At 42.9% G+C, this 15,967-nt stretch overlaps 1 protein-coding gene across 2 annotated transcripts in view; it reads left to right on the top strand.

Annotated features, from left to right (window-relative positions):
* GPLD1 (glycosylphosphatidylinositol specific phospholipase D1) overlaps nucleotides 1-15,967 on the top strand; it is a 655,729-nt gene that overhangs the window by 312,730 nt on the left and 327,032 nt on the right. For both annotated transcript variants that reach the window (XM_086965460.1, XM_086965459.1), the window contains exons 8-10: nucleotides 4,362-4,469; nucleotides 10,346-10,373; nucleotides 10,592-10,731. In XM_086965460.1, coding sequence (XP_086821586.1) covers nucleotides 4,362-4,469; nucleotides 10,346-10,373; nucleotides 10,592-10,731 — 276 coding nt within the window. The remainder of the gene's footprint in view (nucleotides 1-4,361; nucleotides 4,470-10,345; nucleotides 10,374-10,591; nucleotides 10,732-15,967) is intronic.

Below are 15,967 nucleotides of genomic sequence, written 5' to 3'. Positions count from 1 at the left end.
TATTCTCTGGATGGATTGTGTAGGCGTGGCTGTGGTATGCTTGCTACTTTTCTTCACATTCTGTGGGAATGTCCGGAAGTGGTGGAGTATTGGAAACGGGTGCATGAGGTTATGGATGAAGTCACGGGTGTTTCGCTTTTACCAGAGGCCAGGAGATGTCTGTTGAATGTGTGGGGGCCGAATGACTATAGCATAGCGCAGACTCAATGGGCCTCCCTCGGCAACATGATTGCGAAGAGAGACATCGCCCAGCTGTGGGGGTCTCCACGTGCGCCTCTGGTTTCCACATGGGAGGACAACATGGATTGGTGCATGTTCCGAGAGAAAACTGTGTACATCGCCCATGGACGACCTAAGAAATGGGGAAGGATATGGGGTCAATGGAACTCGTATCGTGGAGAAATATGTACCCCCCCCCCCCCCCTTTGTGGAAACGAATGTCATCCCTCAGTCCCCCTGACCGAACATTCCATACGTCTCTGTCCTGCTGTTTCTCACCTGGTTGTCTGACCCTGACCCCTTCATTCCCCCCCTTCTGTTTTCATATCCTTTTATAGTTGTCATCTTGAGTCGCTCCCCCTGCTATCTGGGACAGTCACACACCTTATACATTACCTCGGGATTAGGTTGTTTTGTTTTGTTTTTAAAAAATAAAAAATGTGAAACCTTTCAATTATCCTCTTTCCACTTCAAGGATATCGTATGGGAGTATTTTATCGCTGCTGGACCCCCGGGTTGCCGGCTGATGAGCTGTGTATTACTGATGGAATTTGATGCTTGCTGTTACTGCCCCTGTGGTTGTAGGTCTGTATTTGTATTGCTCTATCGAAATAAAGGTTTAAAAAAAAAAAAACAATTTATGTCCTTGATGGCAAACTCTTTGTCTATAAGCAATGATTCTGTGGCTCCATTCGGCCTGTCCTGTGTCTACTCTGCACACCATAGGAGTCCTTACTGGGGCCAGAGGGTCCGCTGCCGGTACCCTATATTTGTCCAGATTTGACTTGTGGGTGATTTTTCCCTCGTCATTCCTGATGGTGGTGTGTGTGTGTGTGTGTGAGTCTTTCCTCATACACCCCGCTTGTTGTCTCCCTTGTTAACATACATGAGGAGTTGTCTGAGGGGTGCTACTCACCGCCACCTACCAGTGAGGGCTGTGTTGTGGGGAGTCACTCTACCTGTGGCCAGTCGGTTTTCACCAGCCCCCTAAGACAGGTGTAGTTTATATATCCGTAGGAAGACTGCAGCCGGGGTCGGTGCACTATTGATGGAACACTGCGGTTTCTCACCCAGCTGGTGGTACATGCCCTTGAAGCGGCAATTTGCACACTACGTTCAGCCATCTCTTTCCAGGTGTGTGGTAGGGGGCCAAAAGGGGGGGAAGAGGGTGCAAAAGAGGGAAAAACACAGACCGGAAAGACAGAGGTCGAAAAAGACTCTAAAGCCATCTCAGCTAGAGAAGGCAGGAAGTGGCAAGAGCAAGAAAATGGGGCAGGGAGGTTCTAATATTGGATTAAAAAATACCAGCATTGGTATTAGGCATTCAATTGCACTGACCGCAGGCTTCTGATCAGAGCTTTCGACACCAGCACTCTTTATTTTACAAATTAAGCACTATCAACCCCCGAAAAATGATGGACCCATGAGTCACCCAATGGTGCCTCTCTAAGCTTGTCACAGGAGGTCCCCAGTCCACACAAGTGATGGAGATGTATGCTCCATCTCGCAAGGTACCCACTGTGCCAGTCAGTGCTCGCTGTTAGTCCTTCTTCTCACTGAGGCAGCGGGTATTCAAGTCTGCTACTTGGCTTGACAGGGCCTACCTTGTGAGCAGCAGAGCTCAGTAATTATCAACATTTACAGGCTCTGCCACCACTCAGCCGGGGCGAGGTCCCACTCAGGAAGAAGGCAGTGCTGGTGAGTGCAGGATTACAGGACAGATATTGGGTGATATTATTGCAGTCAGCTCTGGAGCCAAGTTAGCTTTCTGCCGTCTTTACCAGTGGTTGGACATGCCCCCACAACAAAACCAAGCTTTTATTATAAAGTCAATCTAAGATTTATACACTCACTACTAAAAAGCAACATGCAACAGAAGTCAATTGTTCACCAACAGAACAACGCAAAGTAATTAATGAATTCTAGAAGCCTGAATGCATCAACTTATATGTGGCCCTTATAGGACCTATGCAACTCTTTGCCTGACACCTGTACTGCAAAAGACCTTGAAAAGAACCTTGGGAAGAAAAAGCAGGGTAATCTAGCTCATCTACTCATATCGCTTTACTAACAACAAATGACAAGATGAAAATCAACTGTGCTTCAACCAGATAAATCCCAAAGACTCCATCAATACCTCGAAAGGCAGTGGCTCAGCCGGATCAGTAGCTGGCCATACATTCTAGACTATCCTCATCAAAAGCTCTGCTGACATCCTAGCCAAAGGCATCATCAACCACTGCTTGATAAAGGAAGGCTTCCCACATGAACTCAAAACCTGCCTACATAAAATCTTGACTCTATTATATATGCTAATTGCTGGCTCTTAGTTAAATGAGCATTATTAGGCAACTTAATTGAATGATCAAAGTATCTGCATTAATAGAAGAAAATACACTGTTCTCAAAACTGCACAGTTGCCACATTTGATGCCATCAAGATTATGTTCACTTAAGCAATGAAATGGAGGATTGGTATTCCTTCCACTTTACTTTTTGGCTTGCTTTCATACAGTATTCACAAAGGTAAACTTAAACCAAAAGTCTAAGTTTAGACCAAAAGTCTAACTTTACTAGTATTAAAGTTAGACATTTTGTCTTAGTTCAGACCAAAGGTCTAGCTTAGATCACAAGACTAACTTTACTAGTAGTAAAGGTAGACTTTTAGTCTAAACGTAGACCAAATGTTTGACTTTACTACTATTAAAGTTAGACTTTAGGTCTAAACTTAGACTTCAGGTTTAAACATGGACTTCTGGTCTAAGTTTACCTTTGTGAATCGGGCCCAGTGTTTATAGCATATCCCCCTAAACAAACTTGACTATACGGGAATTCAAGGAATCTTCTTAAAATGGGAGGCCTAATGTCTCACTGACCGATCTCTTATCATCCTACTTCCTCCTTTTCTTCAGTGCCATTCAAATAAACAGTTGGCACACCCAAATGACCGACCACTGCTCTTCTGTTGTCAAATGGTTCCTGCTCCCCTTTACCTGTACTCATGTCTTAATATATTTAATCTGCAACAATTATGCTGACAGTACATCAATTACACTAAAGCTTGCAAATTCATCAGACCTTGACTTTTGTACCATTAGTAGAGGTGTACAATTAATCGACCACTAAATGCTGCAGAACCACTTCAAGCTGAACACTGTAAAATGGAAAACTAGCATGTAGCAAAGTGGCTATTATCCCTCAACAATCAATCCACAAGAACATGAGCCAACATATCATCTGCTAAAACATGCAATCTTTGTATGCCCTGAGGCTGGGAAGAAGCAGATACCTGCTTGCACCAGGTTCTGCAATGATCAATGTAGGTTCTCGTGAAGTCTTGGTGATTTATATGATTTGTAGATCAGCTTTGGACAACTGAGGTGCACAGTCTTTCTGCCTCTTTTGGAGCCAACTCCCTTGAAAGGACCTCCATGAAGACTCTAGTCACCTTGTGATTGATCTTTTTTCAGGCAGCACAGGTTATATTTTTCAAGGTAGGTCTCAACAGCAGAGAGTCTTCACAGTCCTAAGCCCAGTGCTTGTCATGAAGAAAAAAACAACCAGAAGGAGGATATATCTGGCAGATATCATTCACCGTTGGAGTACAAAGTATATTTCTTTAGGCCAGGTGAAGTGCAACATATGGATACAGAGGAACAGTTTTTATGCTACTTGGGAGCACTGGCTCAAAGACATATCTAAGGAAAGATTCAAATATTTTCTCCCAAGGCTACATCTTCCCAGATTTTCTGGAGGGCAGAGTTTCAACTCATCAGGACATTTGTATGTTGGGATTGGATAGGCATTCCCATCCAAATCCTCCTTGTTGCTAGGAAATGTCCAGCACAACTCATGGAAGCAAAGCAGACAGAGCTGCTGGTAAGGATTCTAATGTATAGATCCCAGGTCAGCAGACACCTGCGGGGTTTGGAGAAAAAAACAAGAACACTGTACATTTATGTTGTCACAGATTGTCACTTCCACAGGGATTAGAAAAGGCAACTATTCACCCTTGACATATCACATGCAAACCACAGCACACTATAACAGACCATGGGTGGAAAAGAAGGACATGTTGTAGTAAATAAAAAATTGATCGAGTGCCTCTAGGAGCCCAAACATAAATATATTATTATGTTTTAGGTATGTTCCAGTCGCAGATCTAATGAACATCTATCAGGAACTATATGGACGAAGGGCCATTACTGAAGGCGCAATTATCGACTGCACATATTTACTGTTTATCGAAATGTAAGTAAAGCCACGCTTTGGGTCATTTTCCTTATGTTTTCAAAAGCATCAGTCAAACTCATAGGTAAAACGATTCATAACATATGATTTTTTTATTGTTTTTAAAAGATATGATGTTCAACAAACCACATTGACTTACCAATGCACAAATTGAAACATGTTTAGATTATTTATCGGATAGTTCTTTATAATTTTTGTAATCCGTTTTTACTGTTAGCTTCGATAATAGTTGGATTTGATGTGTGCTTTGTTTTCGTACTATGTTGTGCAGCACTTTAATAGCTTCTTTCAACTTCTTACGTTAGAAAAAGATTTACTAAAATAAATACATCTAACTAACCAATACAATAAAATTGACCATTTGGCAGATGATGGGAGGAAAAGGCCCCGAGTTTGGCCGCCTTGATTTCAACATAGCACGTTCTGCATGTTTAGGACTTTTTTGCCTCAGCACAAAGGACAAGTCTGCATGTATTCTCAGGGTTTGGTGACAACAATCATGCCTGTATACTGAGGTAAAGAGACTCAGAGCAGGGATTTGTCGTCCGGAGGGTCAAAGCATGAGGACTATCCTTTTGCTGTGAAGGGCTACTGTCAACTCACTTGGCTTCTGAGGACTGACTGCGTTGGGAGTGGTAGATTATGGTTTCAAAACAAGTCTTACCTGTTGCCTGCCAGGAACAGTCGTCTCTTGGCCTCTCCTGTGAGTTTTAATTGGCCTGCCAGTCCCCTACAACCAGTTCGTTCACTACATCTATATGGAAGATTGTTAGCTGCGAGTGCATGTGTAACTACTGTGTGTGAAGGTTATGCGTGGAGTGTGATTGTTAAATGTGGCTGTGGCTATCCAGGAGTCCATTTTAAATTTCTAAAGCGCAAGAGGTACCTAAAGTGAATGTTGTAGAGAGCCCCAGAGAGCCATGTGAATTACAAGGTTTCTCCAGTTCATTCCCGAGGTTTCTTGTAGTGAACATAACTACAAGGTGCAGAGGAGAGAGAGAGACCTATGGAACTAAAATTAAATTTCACCCACCCTTTCCTGCTCAATTGTTCCCTGGAAGGGCTACATCTCATAGTTTAATACCAAGTTAAGCAAGGCAGACACTCTCTCTTTTATGTCTTTGGTTTGAATCTCCCTTGACTGGAGATGCCCAAATTTACCTCACCATCCTGCTGATACCTGAAGACTATGGTTTGGACCAATGTAGGTGTAATGAGCAAAAGGAGGAACTGGTCAAAAACGATCTCAGAGCTACAGCCATGAAATACACACGTTCTAGTGAGGAGTTGGGAAAGAAAGTTCTATCCACTGTGCCACGTTTTCTGTACCAAAATCTGGGGTCCCAAACAAGTGGAGTGTGAAAACCTTCTGTGGTCCAGATTTAGGGTATTGTCTACCTAAGCCACATTCTGGACAAGAAACTTTGGGAATTCCACAAGCCTGCCAGGAGAAGCTGCCTCAGGGCTACCTTGAAGGAAAAAGCAGAGCAACTACTTAAGAGACACACTGGAGTTGCCCTTAGACAAGGAAGAGGGGCACAATAAAGGAACTAAGGCATAACAAGCCCATTGCTGCTGTGACTTAGGAGAACACTGTGTTTCTTAGCCATAGGGTGAGGGAGCGGAAGATCAAGGTAACCCCTCAGCGTGAAGTGGTAGTCAGGGGCGGCTCCTCTGCTAAGGCCGAGGGGCATCGTCCCACTGATCTCAGAGCATTTGCAAGAAGGAAAAATAAAATGATAATATCATCTTTATTATCATTTTACTTTTTGTAGCCATGAGGCTGGGTTAGGGCAAGGCCAGCTGGTGTCACAGTCTGGGAGGAGGAGTGGTTTGTGCACAATAAGTGCGCATGGCTGTTTGGCCGGCCGACTTGGCCGCCCAAACAGTAATGCACACTTAGCATGTTCCCCACTGGGCTGTAATACAGAGCCTGGGTGGAGAACATGCACAGGCTCCTAGTCCCTGTCTGATTGCTGAACCACAGTGATCAGACCAATCGCTATGCTGCTAACAGCAGCGTTGTGATTGGCTTAGGGGAGCCTGTGTGCTTCCTGCTTCTGGGAATCGCTAGGAAGAGAAGCAACAATCGAGGAGAGATGGCGGCCGTGAAGAGGTGTTTTTAAAAAATATTTTGTAGACGCCCACCACCCCTGTTCCCTGCCAGCTGCCACTGACTACAGTCCCAGTGACCACGGGAATTTATTAAATTCAACTGCATGTTTCGCAGTCTTTCTTGACAACTAATAATAACCGTGAATGTTCCTGCTTTAACTTACTGGTGGACTGACTGAAGTGGTCTCTGATGATTATGTACAGTATTGCATTGTGTGTTATAAGTAAATCACGTTTCCTTTTGTACGTAATAGCCCTGGCTGGACATTGGATTATTGATAGGATTGGATGTTTTATGGAGTTTTGAGTCTCTAACCCTACACCATATTCTGGAGTAAGCTTTGGACTTTTGGACTTTCTCACTCTCTTGGTCAAGTGCTACTAAGGTGTTCTTAGTTTTGGGCTCAAAAGCAAGGTAAAGCCCCAGGACAGCAGTGGTAAAAGTCTGACTGTTACAATCTGAGCGCAGTAATGCCTTCCTGCTCTGGGACTCCTGAATAGGTCCCAACAGCAGATATATCCACAACATCTGCGGATCAAATGTTTCACTGAAGCCCTGGCAAAGTGCAATGCCTTTTGGATTGTGCCACTTTTGTGGAATTGCTCCTTAGAAAATGTTTGAGGTGTAGCCTAAAGTTAGAAGGTCTGAGAGAATCCAACTCAGCGACTTTGATGGTATGTGGGCAAGGATTTTTACCAACCTATTTGACTGTGTCTAAGAGGGCACCAGCTGCTCTTTTTAACGATGTGAAGCCTCAGAATTGGGTTGTTGTTATGGTGTGCTGTCATTACTCCTCTTGCAGATTACAAGAGGACTGCAACTGGTAAATAAGTGTGGTTTTATGGTCCTAGTGATCTTGGCAGTTCCTTTCTCATAGGGTAGACAATTCCTATTCTTGCAATAAAATGTGTATGCACTATGAAGGAAGCAAGTGACCATTATTGCCTCCATATTACTGCTACTTCCAAAACATTCATCATTAAAGTTTATCAAGATAAGCTCTAAATGTTATTTTCTGTTATTCAAAGATTGTTATCTTAAATCACATTTTTATTACAATACTTTTTGGATTAAAGTAATTTAAATGATATTGCTCCTTTACCATATGTTGGTGAGATTGTAAAATCTTTGGGCAGATTTGTCAAGACTTTGCATGCTGCAAAGTTATGCAAAGCAGCACAAAGTCTTGTTAAATGATTTACTTTCCAGCACAAAAGATTTTTTTGCACTAGAAAGTTGCCCTTGAAGTAGCTGAAGGAGCACTTTGTGATGTTCTGTGCTACTTAGCCTCAAGGGGTCATTCCATGGGTGGCACTACAGGGTTCAAACACTACTTGCCATGGTTTTTGGGGCAAAGTGAGATCTACAAAGAGAGCTTTAAAAAAAAAAAAAATAACACCACTTTAAGGGAGGCATTACTTAGTAGAAGTGCATATAATTCTCCAAAAATATCGGTCATTGCCTGAGTTCTGTACTGTAAAACACACATCCTATGTGCGAAATGTACACAAATAAGTCTCAGCATAGGATTTTGAATACCGGAAGTGAATCTGGTCTGTGCAATGTGAGATATACACAATTTACATATTGTTATCTATGGATGATAACTACTCAACAGTTTAGTTTTTTGACAACACATTTGCCCAGGATAGAGACTGGAAAGATATAATAATATCCAGAAGACCGGCGGCTGACTCAAACAGACTGTGTGGCAGTATCTTGCTACAGAGCGCCTCAGGTCATGTTATCGATGTATTCTTGATGTTTTCTACTCTTTGACCCGCGTTAAGGGGCAGATTAAAAAAAAAAGTAATAGAACGGAGCTGCCCCAAATTTGTCAGGGCCATACTCCAACATTTTGAAAAGGCAGGGATATGCCGTATTCACAAGCATATGAGACACCCCTGTGTTTCCCCTAGCGCGGGCGCAAAAAAGCCCTAGGTCCAATGCAGCTACCCTGCCGCCATGTTGTAAGGGTCGATTGTTTATGTGCAGGAAGGGATACCTTCCTGCACATGAACAATTAATAATGGGGATGTGCACCTTCTATGTATAATCCATTTTGCAGCACACATAGAAAGACATTAAACTGGAAAAAACAAATGATTCTCCTTGTGTCACCATTCTAATGCCTGGTATTCCATGGAGTTCGTTTTTGTGCTGCCTTAGCCTTTTAAATCTGAGGTAGTGTCAAAAGCAATGGGTTTTGCAGTGGATTACCCACTTCAACGCTCATTGCATTCCCCTTTGCCGCAGAGGGATGCAGTGGAAAGGGCATATTGATAAGGTGGCGTTAAGATACGCAAAGTGGCTTAGCGCCACCTTGTAGATGTGGAAAATGGCACTGCGCCACCAAAGCGTCAATAAAAGTGGCACTCCAGTGAATCTGGAATTACGAGATCCGCAAATCCGGACCTGATAACTCTAGGATCGGAGGCCTGAACTCGGAACCTTCTGGTAACCTGTGCGTCTTGCAACCAGCTTCTTCACTTGGTCCCCACCCTTCCTTATTCTTCAGCCTAGGGGGGCAAAAAAGCTCTTGTCAGCCGAAGTTAAAGAAACTGTGCACTCCCGTCACCCTTGACCACCCACACTTGAACTTTACTAGGGCCAAGAACAAAAGCTCCTGTAATGTTCACCACCTTCTCCAAGCAGGTGGTAAATGTTCACGGATTTGGGTTCCCCGTGAAGGGGAAATCATTCAGAATTGGACCCAGTAGTATTAGATCCATGTGTTACTACCCTTTCCAGGACAAACTTAATTAATCCTTGGGGCATATTAGCAAGAACCTCGTTAAAATTATCGCCGTTTTAGCGGCAGGAAACTGCTGCTAAAACGGCGATAATGGGCTGGCTAATATGCGTTATAGAATTTCAATAGAAGCCCAGGTTAGATGTCCTGCACATCTAACCTGGGCTTCTATTGGAATTCTATAACGCATATTAGCAAGCCCATTATCGCCATTTTAGTGGTAGTTTCCTGCTGCTAAAACGGCAATAATTTTAACGAGATTTTTGCTAATATGCCCCCTTGTTCTCCCCCGGTGGAGGTACAAGCTGCTGTTGTAAATTCCATCCTTGGTATCTCACATTGGAGATAGAGTGAAAATTACAATGGGGCCCTTCGACTTATTTCTCTGTTTCCACCATTATACCTTCTGAGACTGGATTGTTAGACTCTATTGTCCTCATTCTTCTTACTAATTAATAAATACCAACGCAGTATTCCTACAATTATAATTACTGTTACCACGGGTATTGTTATATCTGACTTGTAGCACAGCAACGCTGTAGTTTTGATACGCTGAATAGATTCGATTAAAAAAAACAAAATGTTTTTTTAAAGTTTTTTTAAAAATGTGACATTTGCTAATACAATAGTGTGTCAACGTGCACACTTGCCAAATCCTGAAATATGGGGAAATACAGCAGGGGTTGTTTTCACACCTGATTCCCTATTTTAAATAGATTTTCCACACAGAAACCACAACAGCGCTCCCATCAGTTGTAATCCTGATTTAGCCAGCTCTAGCAACTCTATTCCTGTCCAAATGGGTGATCACTCAACACTCATAATGTGAGGATTTGTCAGTGGCGCTCCTGTGAGTAGTCTTAAAAATCTGACTGCAGCTTCAGAGGTTAAATGGGATCTCTTCTCTCTAAGCAAGGCTGTGAAACCTGTACATCGTCCTCTGTGGGACATTTGTGGATTTTTGTCTGTTACCTTTTGATATTGATTACATCTTTTATTGCGTTACAGGAAAGCAGAAATGATTGGTGCTTCCAAGGTAATAACATTTCGACATGAATAAACAGAAACTCAAGAGGATATTTACATTTTCATGAATTGGAAACAGGTTTTAAGTCCTGCCATTTTTCATTATGTAATCATGTATCAGCAACATAATAAAATAAACATAACCATGCACTGCCTCAATAAGTTATAGTTCAGGAGAAAAAATGGACTTGCTGACCTTATACTTTCTAAATGTCTTTGTCACTCTAGCTTTTCCCAACCTACGCCAAGAAGTCTCCCTTTTTGGTGGATAGATTCCATGATTACTTTCTTGGTGGATTAGATGATATGGCGTTTTGGACCACACAGATTTATCAGCTAACAAGCCATATGTTGGAGAATGGTACAAGGTAAGTTAGGGAGCTTTCTTACCTTTGAAAATCATTGTGAATGCTCTTTTTAGGGATGATCCACATTGCACATGTAGATAATCTGAGACTCCAAGTTGTCTGTGTGTCAAAATAGTATAGAAGGCATTTATACCGGACAATGGCTTCTCCGGGGTGACTCTTACAGTGTATAGGTGATTATAGAAACATAGACAAACAGTATCAGAAATTGACTAGGAGCAACAGACCCACCCAGAATCCCCCTCTTCCAACTGGTGATAGCCCCAATTTATGTACCATTTGCTCCATTGATTCATTTCCAGCCATTTTTTGAATTGTCCTATTTGGTCTCACTGAAAGGATTTTATGGTCATTAATTATACTTTCAATTGCAAAAAAAGGTTTATTACTTTCAGAATTCGAAAGTTCGGATTTAAGGAATCATTCTATGACGTATTTTCTACGTAACTCCTTCTGTGCTTATGACGAGCCCAGCTCGTGAGGAGTCACAGTGGAGCTATGCTCATGACAAGCTGGGCTCGTCATAACTGCTGCGGTCTGCCCACGCGCAATTGATTCCCCGCCTGTCCGGAAGAAATAAACCGTGGGCGGGGTTGTGACGAGCCCAGCTCGTCATGAGCACAGCTCCACTGTGACCCATGACGAGCTGGGCTCGCCACGAGCACTGTGGGGGAATTACCCCCGCAGCGAAGGGGTTAATCCTACTCAAGAGATGCATAAAATTTACCAGTTTCTTGTGATTATGGTTTAATACGTATAAGCTGGGGGATAGAACAAAAATATCTCTAAAGGGGAGGGGTTCAGAAGGACGTGATCTTCACAAACAATACAAATGGTTATTCACACAGAAATGACACAACTTAAGTGGTACAATATATTTGAGGACGTCTGGAAATTGAATGAAAACGTGGGATAAATGTTTATTTTCATTGTGAGGTCAAAAAGGGTTAAAAAATAAAAGGTGCCACTACATGATTCCCTCATATTTTCTGCTGTGGTTTGCTTGCATTCCAGGCAATCCTCAGAGAGTGGGGTCAGGGTTAATATAAATGAACATTGATAGCAGCAATTTTTGGGCATACTCTTTACGATTTTTGTAGATCCCCTAAAATTGGGGAAATTTGCAAAATCATAGGCATACTGTTTTGATTGTGTAGATTTACTTATTTGTGTGGTGTAAATCAGCCACACAAGCCTACATTACAAGTGGTGTGGGAAAATTGCTTCAGTATTCCTGCACTCATAAGTACTGATACCACAGGTATTGATACTTCCAGGCAGAGGGAATTCACGACCATTACTAGATTGCCACAGAGAAATGGGGAATTCTATGCAGCAATCAGTATATCTGCATGTTATTCTTCGTTTTTGGGCCAGTTTACACACAGAAAATTCAGCTGCGTACCTCAGGTAAAATGTCCATGTGAAAAACTACAGAGCCTAGGTTTTCTAGCAGTATTTAAATTCCTGATGCGGACTGCTACTTTTTACCTCATCGGGAAATGTGAACCAATTATAAACTGGTTCATTGGGTGTTCCTAAGCACTTGTGCTGCTTAGACATTCCATCTCTACATTCACCAAATTTTTCTCCTAGCTCTAGCAGCACTCTTCCACAGAATGATGTTAGCCCTATGCACTGCATTTATTCCTTCTATAAATGTGAATGCAGTTATCTTATATGGTTTCCTCAAACCTTCCATGCTTTGGCCATCCAAGCTAATGTAAGAAATGTTTTTGCCAAGATAGTTTCTCTTTAGGAGGAGCAGGGGATCCATAGCCATGAGCATGGATTATAGGGGAGGATGGCACATGACAACAATGCAAAAAGGATTTTGGAAGAAAATTGGGTTGAGTTTTTCCAAAAATGTGACTAAACAAATTAAACTTTTTAAGAACACATAATTCTGAGAATATGTTGTAATTATTATTATTATTCTACTCCCATCCCCAAAAATATTTTGGAGAAACATATAGATACTATCCAAGCAAAGGATGACAGTCCTGCTGAGACGCGTTGCTACTGTCCATGAGAAGTGCTGTTTTTAAGCCATAGCAGACCTGCAAGATACATTCATACTACCCAAAAGTTATGGGAAACCCTTTTAACCCCATAGTTAAAACCAATCATGGCCATCCAGCCTGTCAAATGGAAATAGTTCCAATAGACCACTCAAGTGTCAAGATGCACTTTACAACTGGGGGACTACTCACAAAGGTAAATATGCATGTTTGTATTGACCTTTTTGTATTTCTACAATGTTTCTACTACACCTCGGTGTAACTCGAACAGAGTGTAGATGTATGCCTAGCTGTTGATTTACATGTCTCCATCCCACTCAAATCAAGGAGTGGAGCCTCCTACAACAGGATTTATAAGTGTATAGTTACTACTAATAACTTTGCACTGGAAGGTGGAGGTCTCCACCAACACGGCAGAGAAATGCCTAAGGGAAAGTATAGGAAAACTGATACAAGTTTATTATTCTTTAAAAGTATTTTAGATTATAATAGAAATGTAAATTTGGCATATATATTATTATCAAAGAACTAATAGAATACAAAGTCACATCACATTAACTCATCAGATTAAATGTGTATAAAATTAGTCATCAATTTAACCCTTTCGATGCTGATGACGAGCTCAGCTCGTCATCACCAAAAGGTGTCGTGTGCTGATGACGAGCTGAGCTCGTCATGGTGCCACTAAAATGGCATTTTCCAGCACAGGGGGGGAAAACGCCCAGCAGCCATGTGGTTAAATATATTAATTGAATTGATCAATATAATTTTAAACTATAATTACAACATTTTTTAACCTCACTAACACCATAGTTTTTATTTAGTGTTCAGCAAACTGTTAATTTAACGTTAAGGGCCTCATCTCGATGTCAGTCGGAAAGGCTCCGAGCAGCATTCGGATTTTCCTAACCCGTGTTGGAACCCTTGTTTCCGACCGACTCTGAAACATTTCCAACCGATCGATTACAATGGAAGGTAACCATTTGGTCAATCCGAATCAGTTACGACCAGCATTCAGAGAATCCAAGTTGGTCTGAGCCGAATCATACAGCTCTAGGGACCGCGTTTCCGATCGACATATTATGATGTTGGATTCAGACAGCCTTTCCCAAGCGGTCTGTCTGACTCTGAACAGCTATCGGAAACTGACTTTTGGGGGCCTGTAGCAGGCCCCCCTTAACCCAGAGGCCTACAGTTGGGGCCTGTGGAGATACCCATGGGTCCCCTATTTCCAACCATGCACAGTGTGGCAGGCACCATGGGGTGCCTGCAACAGGGTGCAAGGTTTCCCCAAGCACCACTTTTTTCAATGGGAGCCTGTGCTGTCGGTCGGAACACAGGCTCCCATTGAATTCAATGGGAGTCCGACCGAATGGTGTTTGGAAACATCGTAATCGGTCAGTCGGACTCTTCGAACCATGTTGGTTGGAACTGATTCTGACAAGGAGTTGGCCAGATTGCTTTCCGACTGACATCGTAACGAGGCACATGCATCAGACTTTACTTCTTCAACTCTCAATTTGCGATTTTTACCGAATCGCAAATTGCGAGTCGCAAACAGCGATGCATGTAAAAAATCGCAAAAAAACACGAAATCGGTAAAAATGGCAATCGCAAATTGCGAGAATGAAATTGCGAATCGCACACATTGCTAACTTGCTATTTGCGAGTCGCAAAAAGAGATTCCCAGAATACTATTCACCATGATGATGTCAGAACAAGGAAGTGGCCACACCCATGCAGGTACCTGTGTGCTGAGAGTGAGGATGAGGAGGAGGAACACTGGAGAGCTGTAATTAGGAAGAGTTTGTGTTTTGGAAACTGGTGCAGACAACAGCATGGCTAGGAAACACCCCTGAAGGAGTGAAAAAGGCATAAGAAGTTCAGTGAGAAGGATTTGGAGTTACTAATCGAAGAGGTGGTGAGGAGCCATGACAATTTGTTTGGGAAACTTTCACTGCAAGTCCCTGAATCTGAAAAAAGAATACTGTGACTGTCAATGCAAACTAAATTTAATGCAGTAGGAGTTGCTCACTGCAGCATAGGAGACCTGCGCAAAAGTGGTATGACCTGCGCAATCGTGCAAAAGAAAGGATTGCGGATAGGCTTGCAGAAGCAAAAAAACTGGAGGTGGCCCATCAACCCAAGCCAGCCCCACAGCCAAGGAGGACCTAGTGGAGTCCATCCTGCAGCCAGAGGCAGTAGTTGGAGTCACAACAATAGATTAGGCTGCACCATCCAGTACCCCCCAAAGTAAGATGCATGCAACTTCATTACCACTTTTCTGTGTTAGCTAACAAACATTGTAAATCAGATCAGGCTTGTGCAGGAAATAGCATTCCAGTCCATGTTTTACTTATGACACACCAATGCATTATGGGATATGTAGTCGGCACAAGCACAAGGGAAGTCTGATGTCTAGGAAACAAGATGAGTTCAAATCAATTGTACCAGGGAAGTCAGTCTAAACACACACACACTGTAATTCAAAAAACCTTTATTGAAGAACACTCTGTACTAAAACAGGAAACATGTCCTAATTGCCAACTAATCATGCACTGTTCCACATCACAGATGCATGTGACCAATAGTCTAACGACAGTGATGGACATGCACCACCAGACAGTGAGTCCCAGTCAGAAGAGGACATAGCAGTCTCACCAGCCCCCACAGCACCAGCTTAAAAAACACCCAGGACCAATGTGACCCCATTGCCAGCATTGGAAAGTGAGGATGAGGGACACCCTGAGCCCACAATAGCAGAAGCAGTGTTTGCACCCACATCCATACCACGCGAATAGCTAAGATGTGGGAACATGCGAGCTCGGAAAAGCAGGGCAGCAGCACTGTTGAGATCTGGTGCAGGCGGCACTTCCACATCGCATGATGACCTGGAGATGGCCATGTTAAGGGTTCAGCGCCTGCAGGTGAAACACATGCGTTTAATGCAGGGAAACCTATCAACTATAGCATGCAAAGTGGGGGACATGTGTGACAACATCAACTGTGCAGGATGGTCGCAGGTAAAGCAGAGAACAATTTGGAGAGCTGACTGGGGCACTCAGGCACCTATGCACGGTGCTTGCTAAGGGAGGATCAGGTGTCCCATCGCAAAAGACACACCCAATTACTTGGACTCTTGGATGGGTACACCAGGGCCACCAACCATCTCAGTACTGCCACAGCACAACTATCCCAACATGCACCAGCCACGC

This window comes from Lissotriton vulgaris, chromosome 4_1, assembly GCF_964263255.1.
Source record: "Lissotriton vulgaris chromosome 4_1, aLisVul1.2, whole genome shotgun sequence".
NCBI classification, from domain to species: domain Eukaryota; kingdom Metazoa; phylum Chordata; class Amphibia; order Caudata; family Salamandridae; genus Lissotriton; species Lissotriton vulgaris.
Note: the sequence above shows the minus strand (reverse complement) of the source record. Positions and strands in the feature narration are given on the sequence as shown.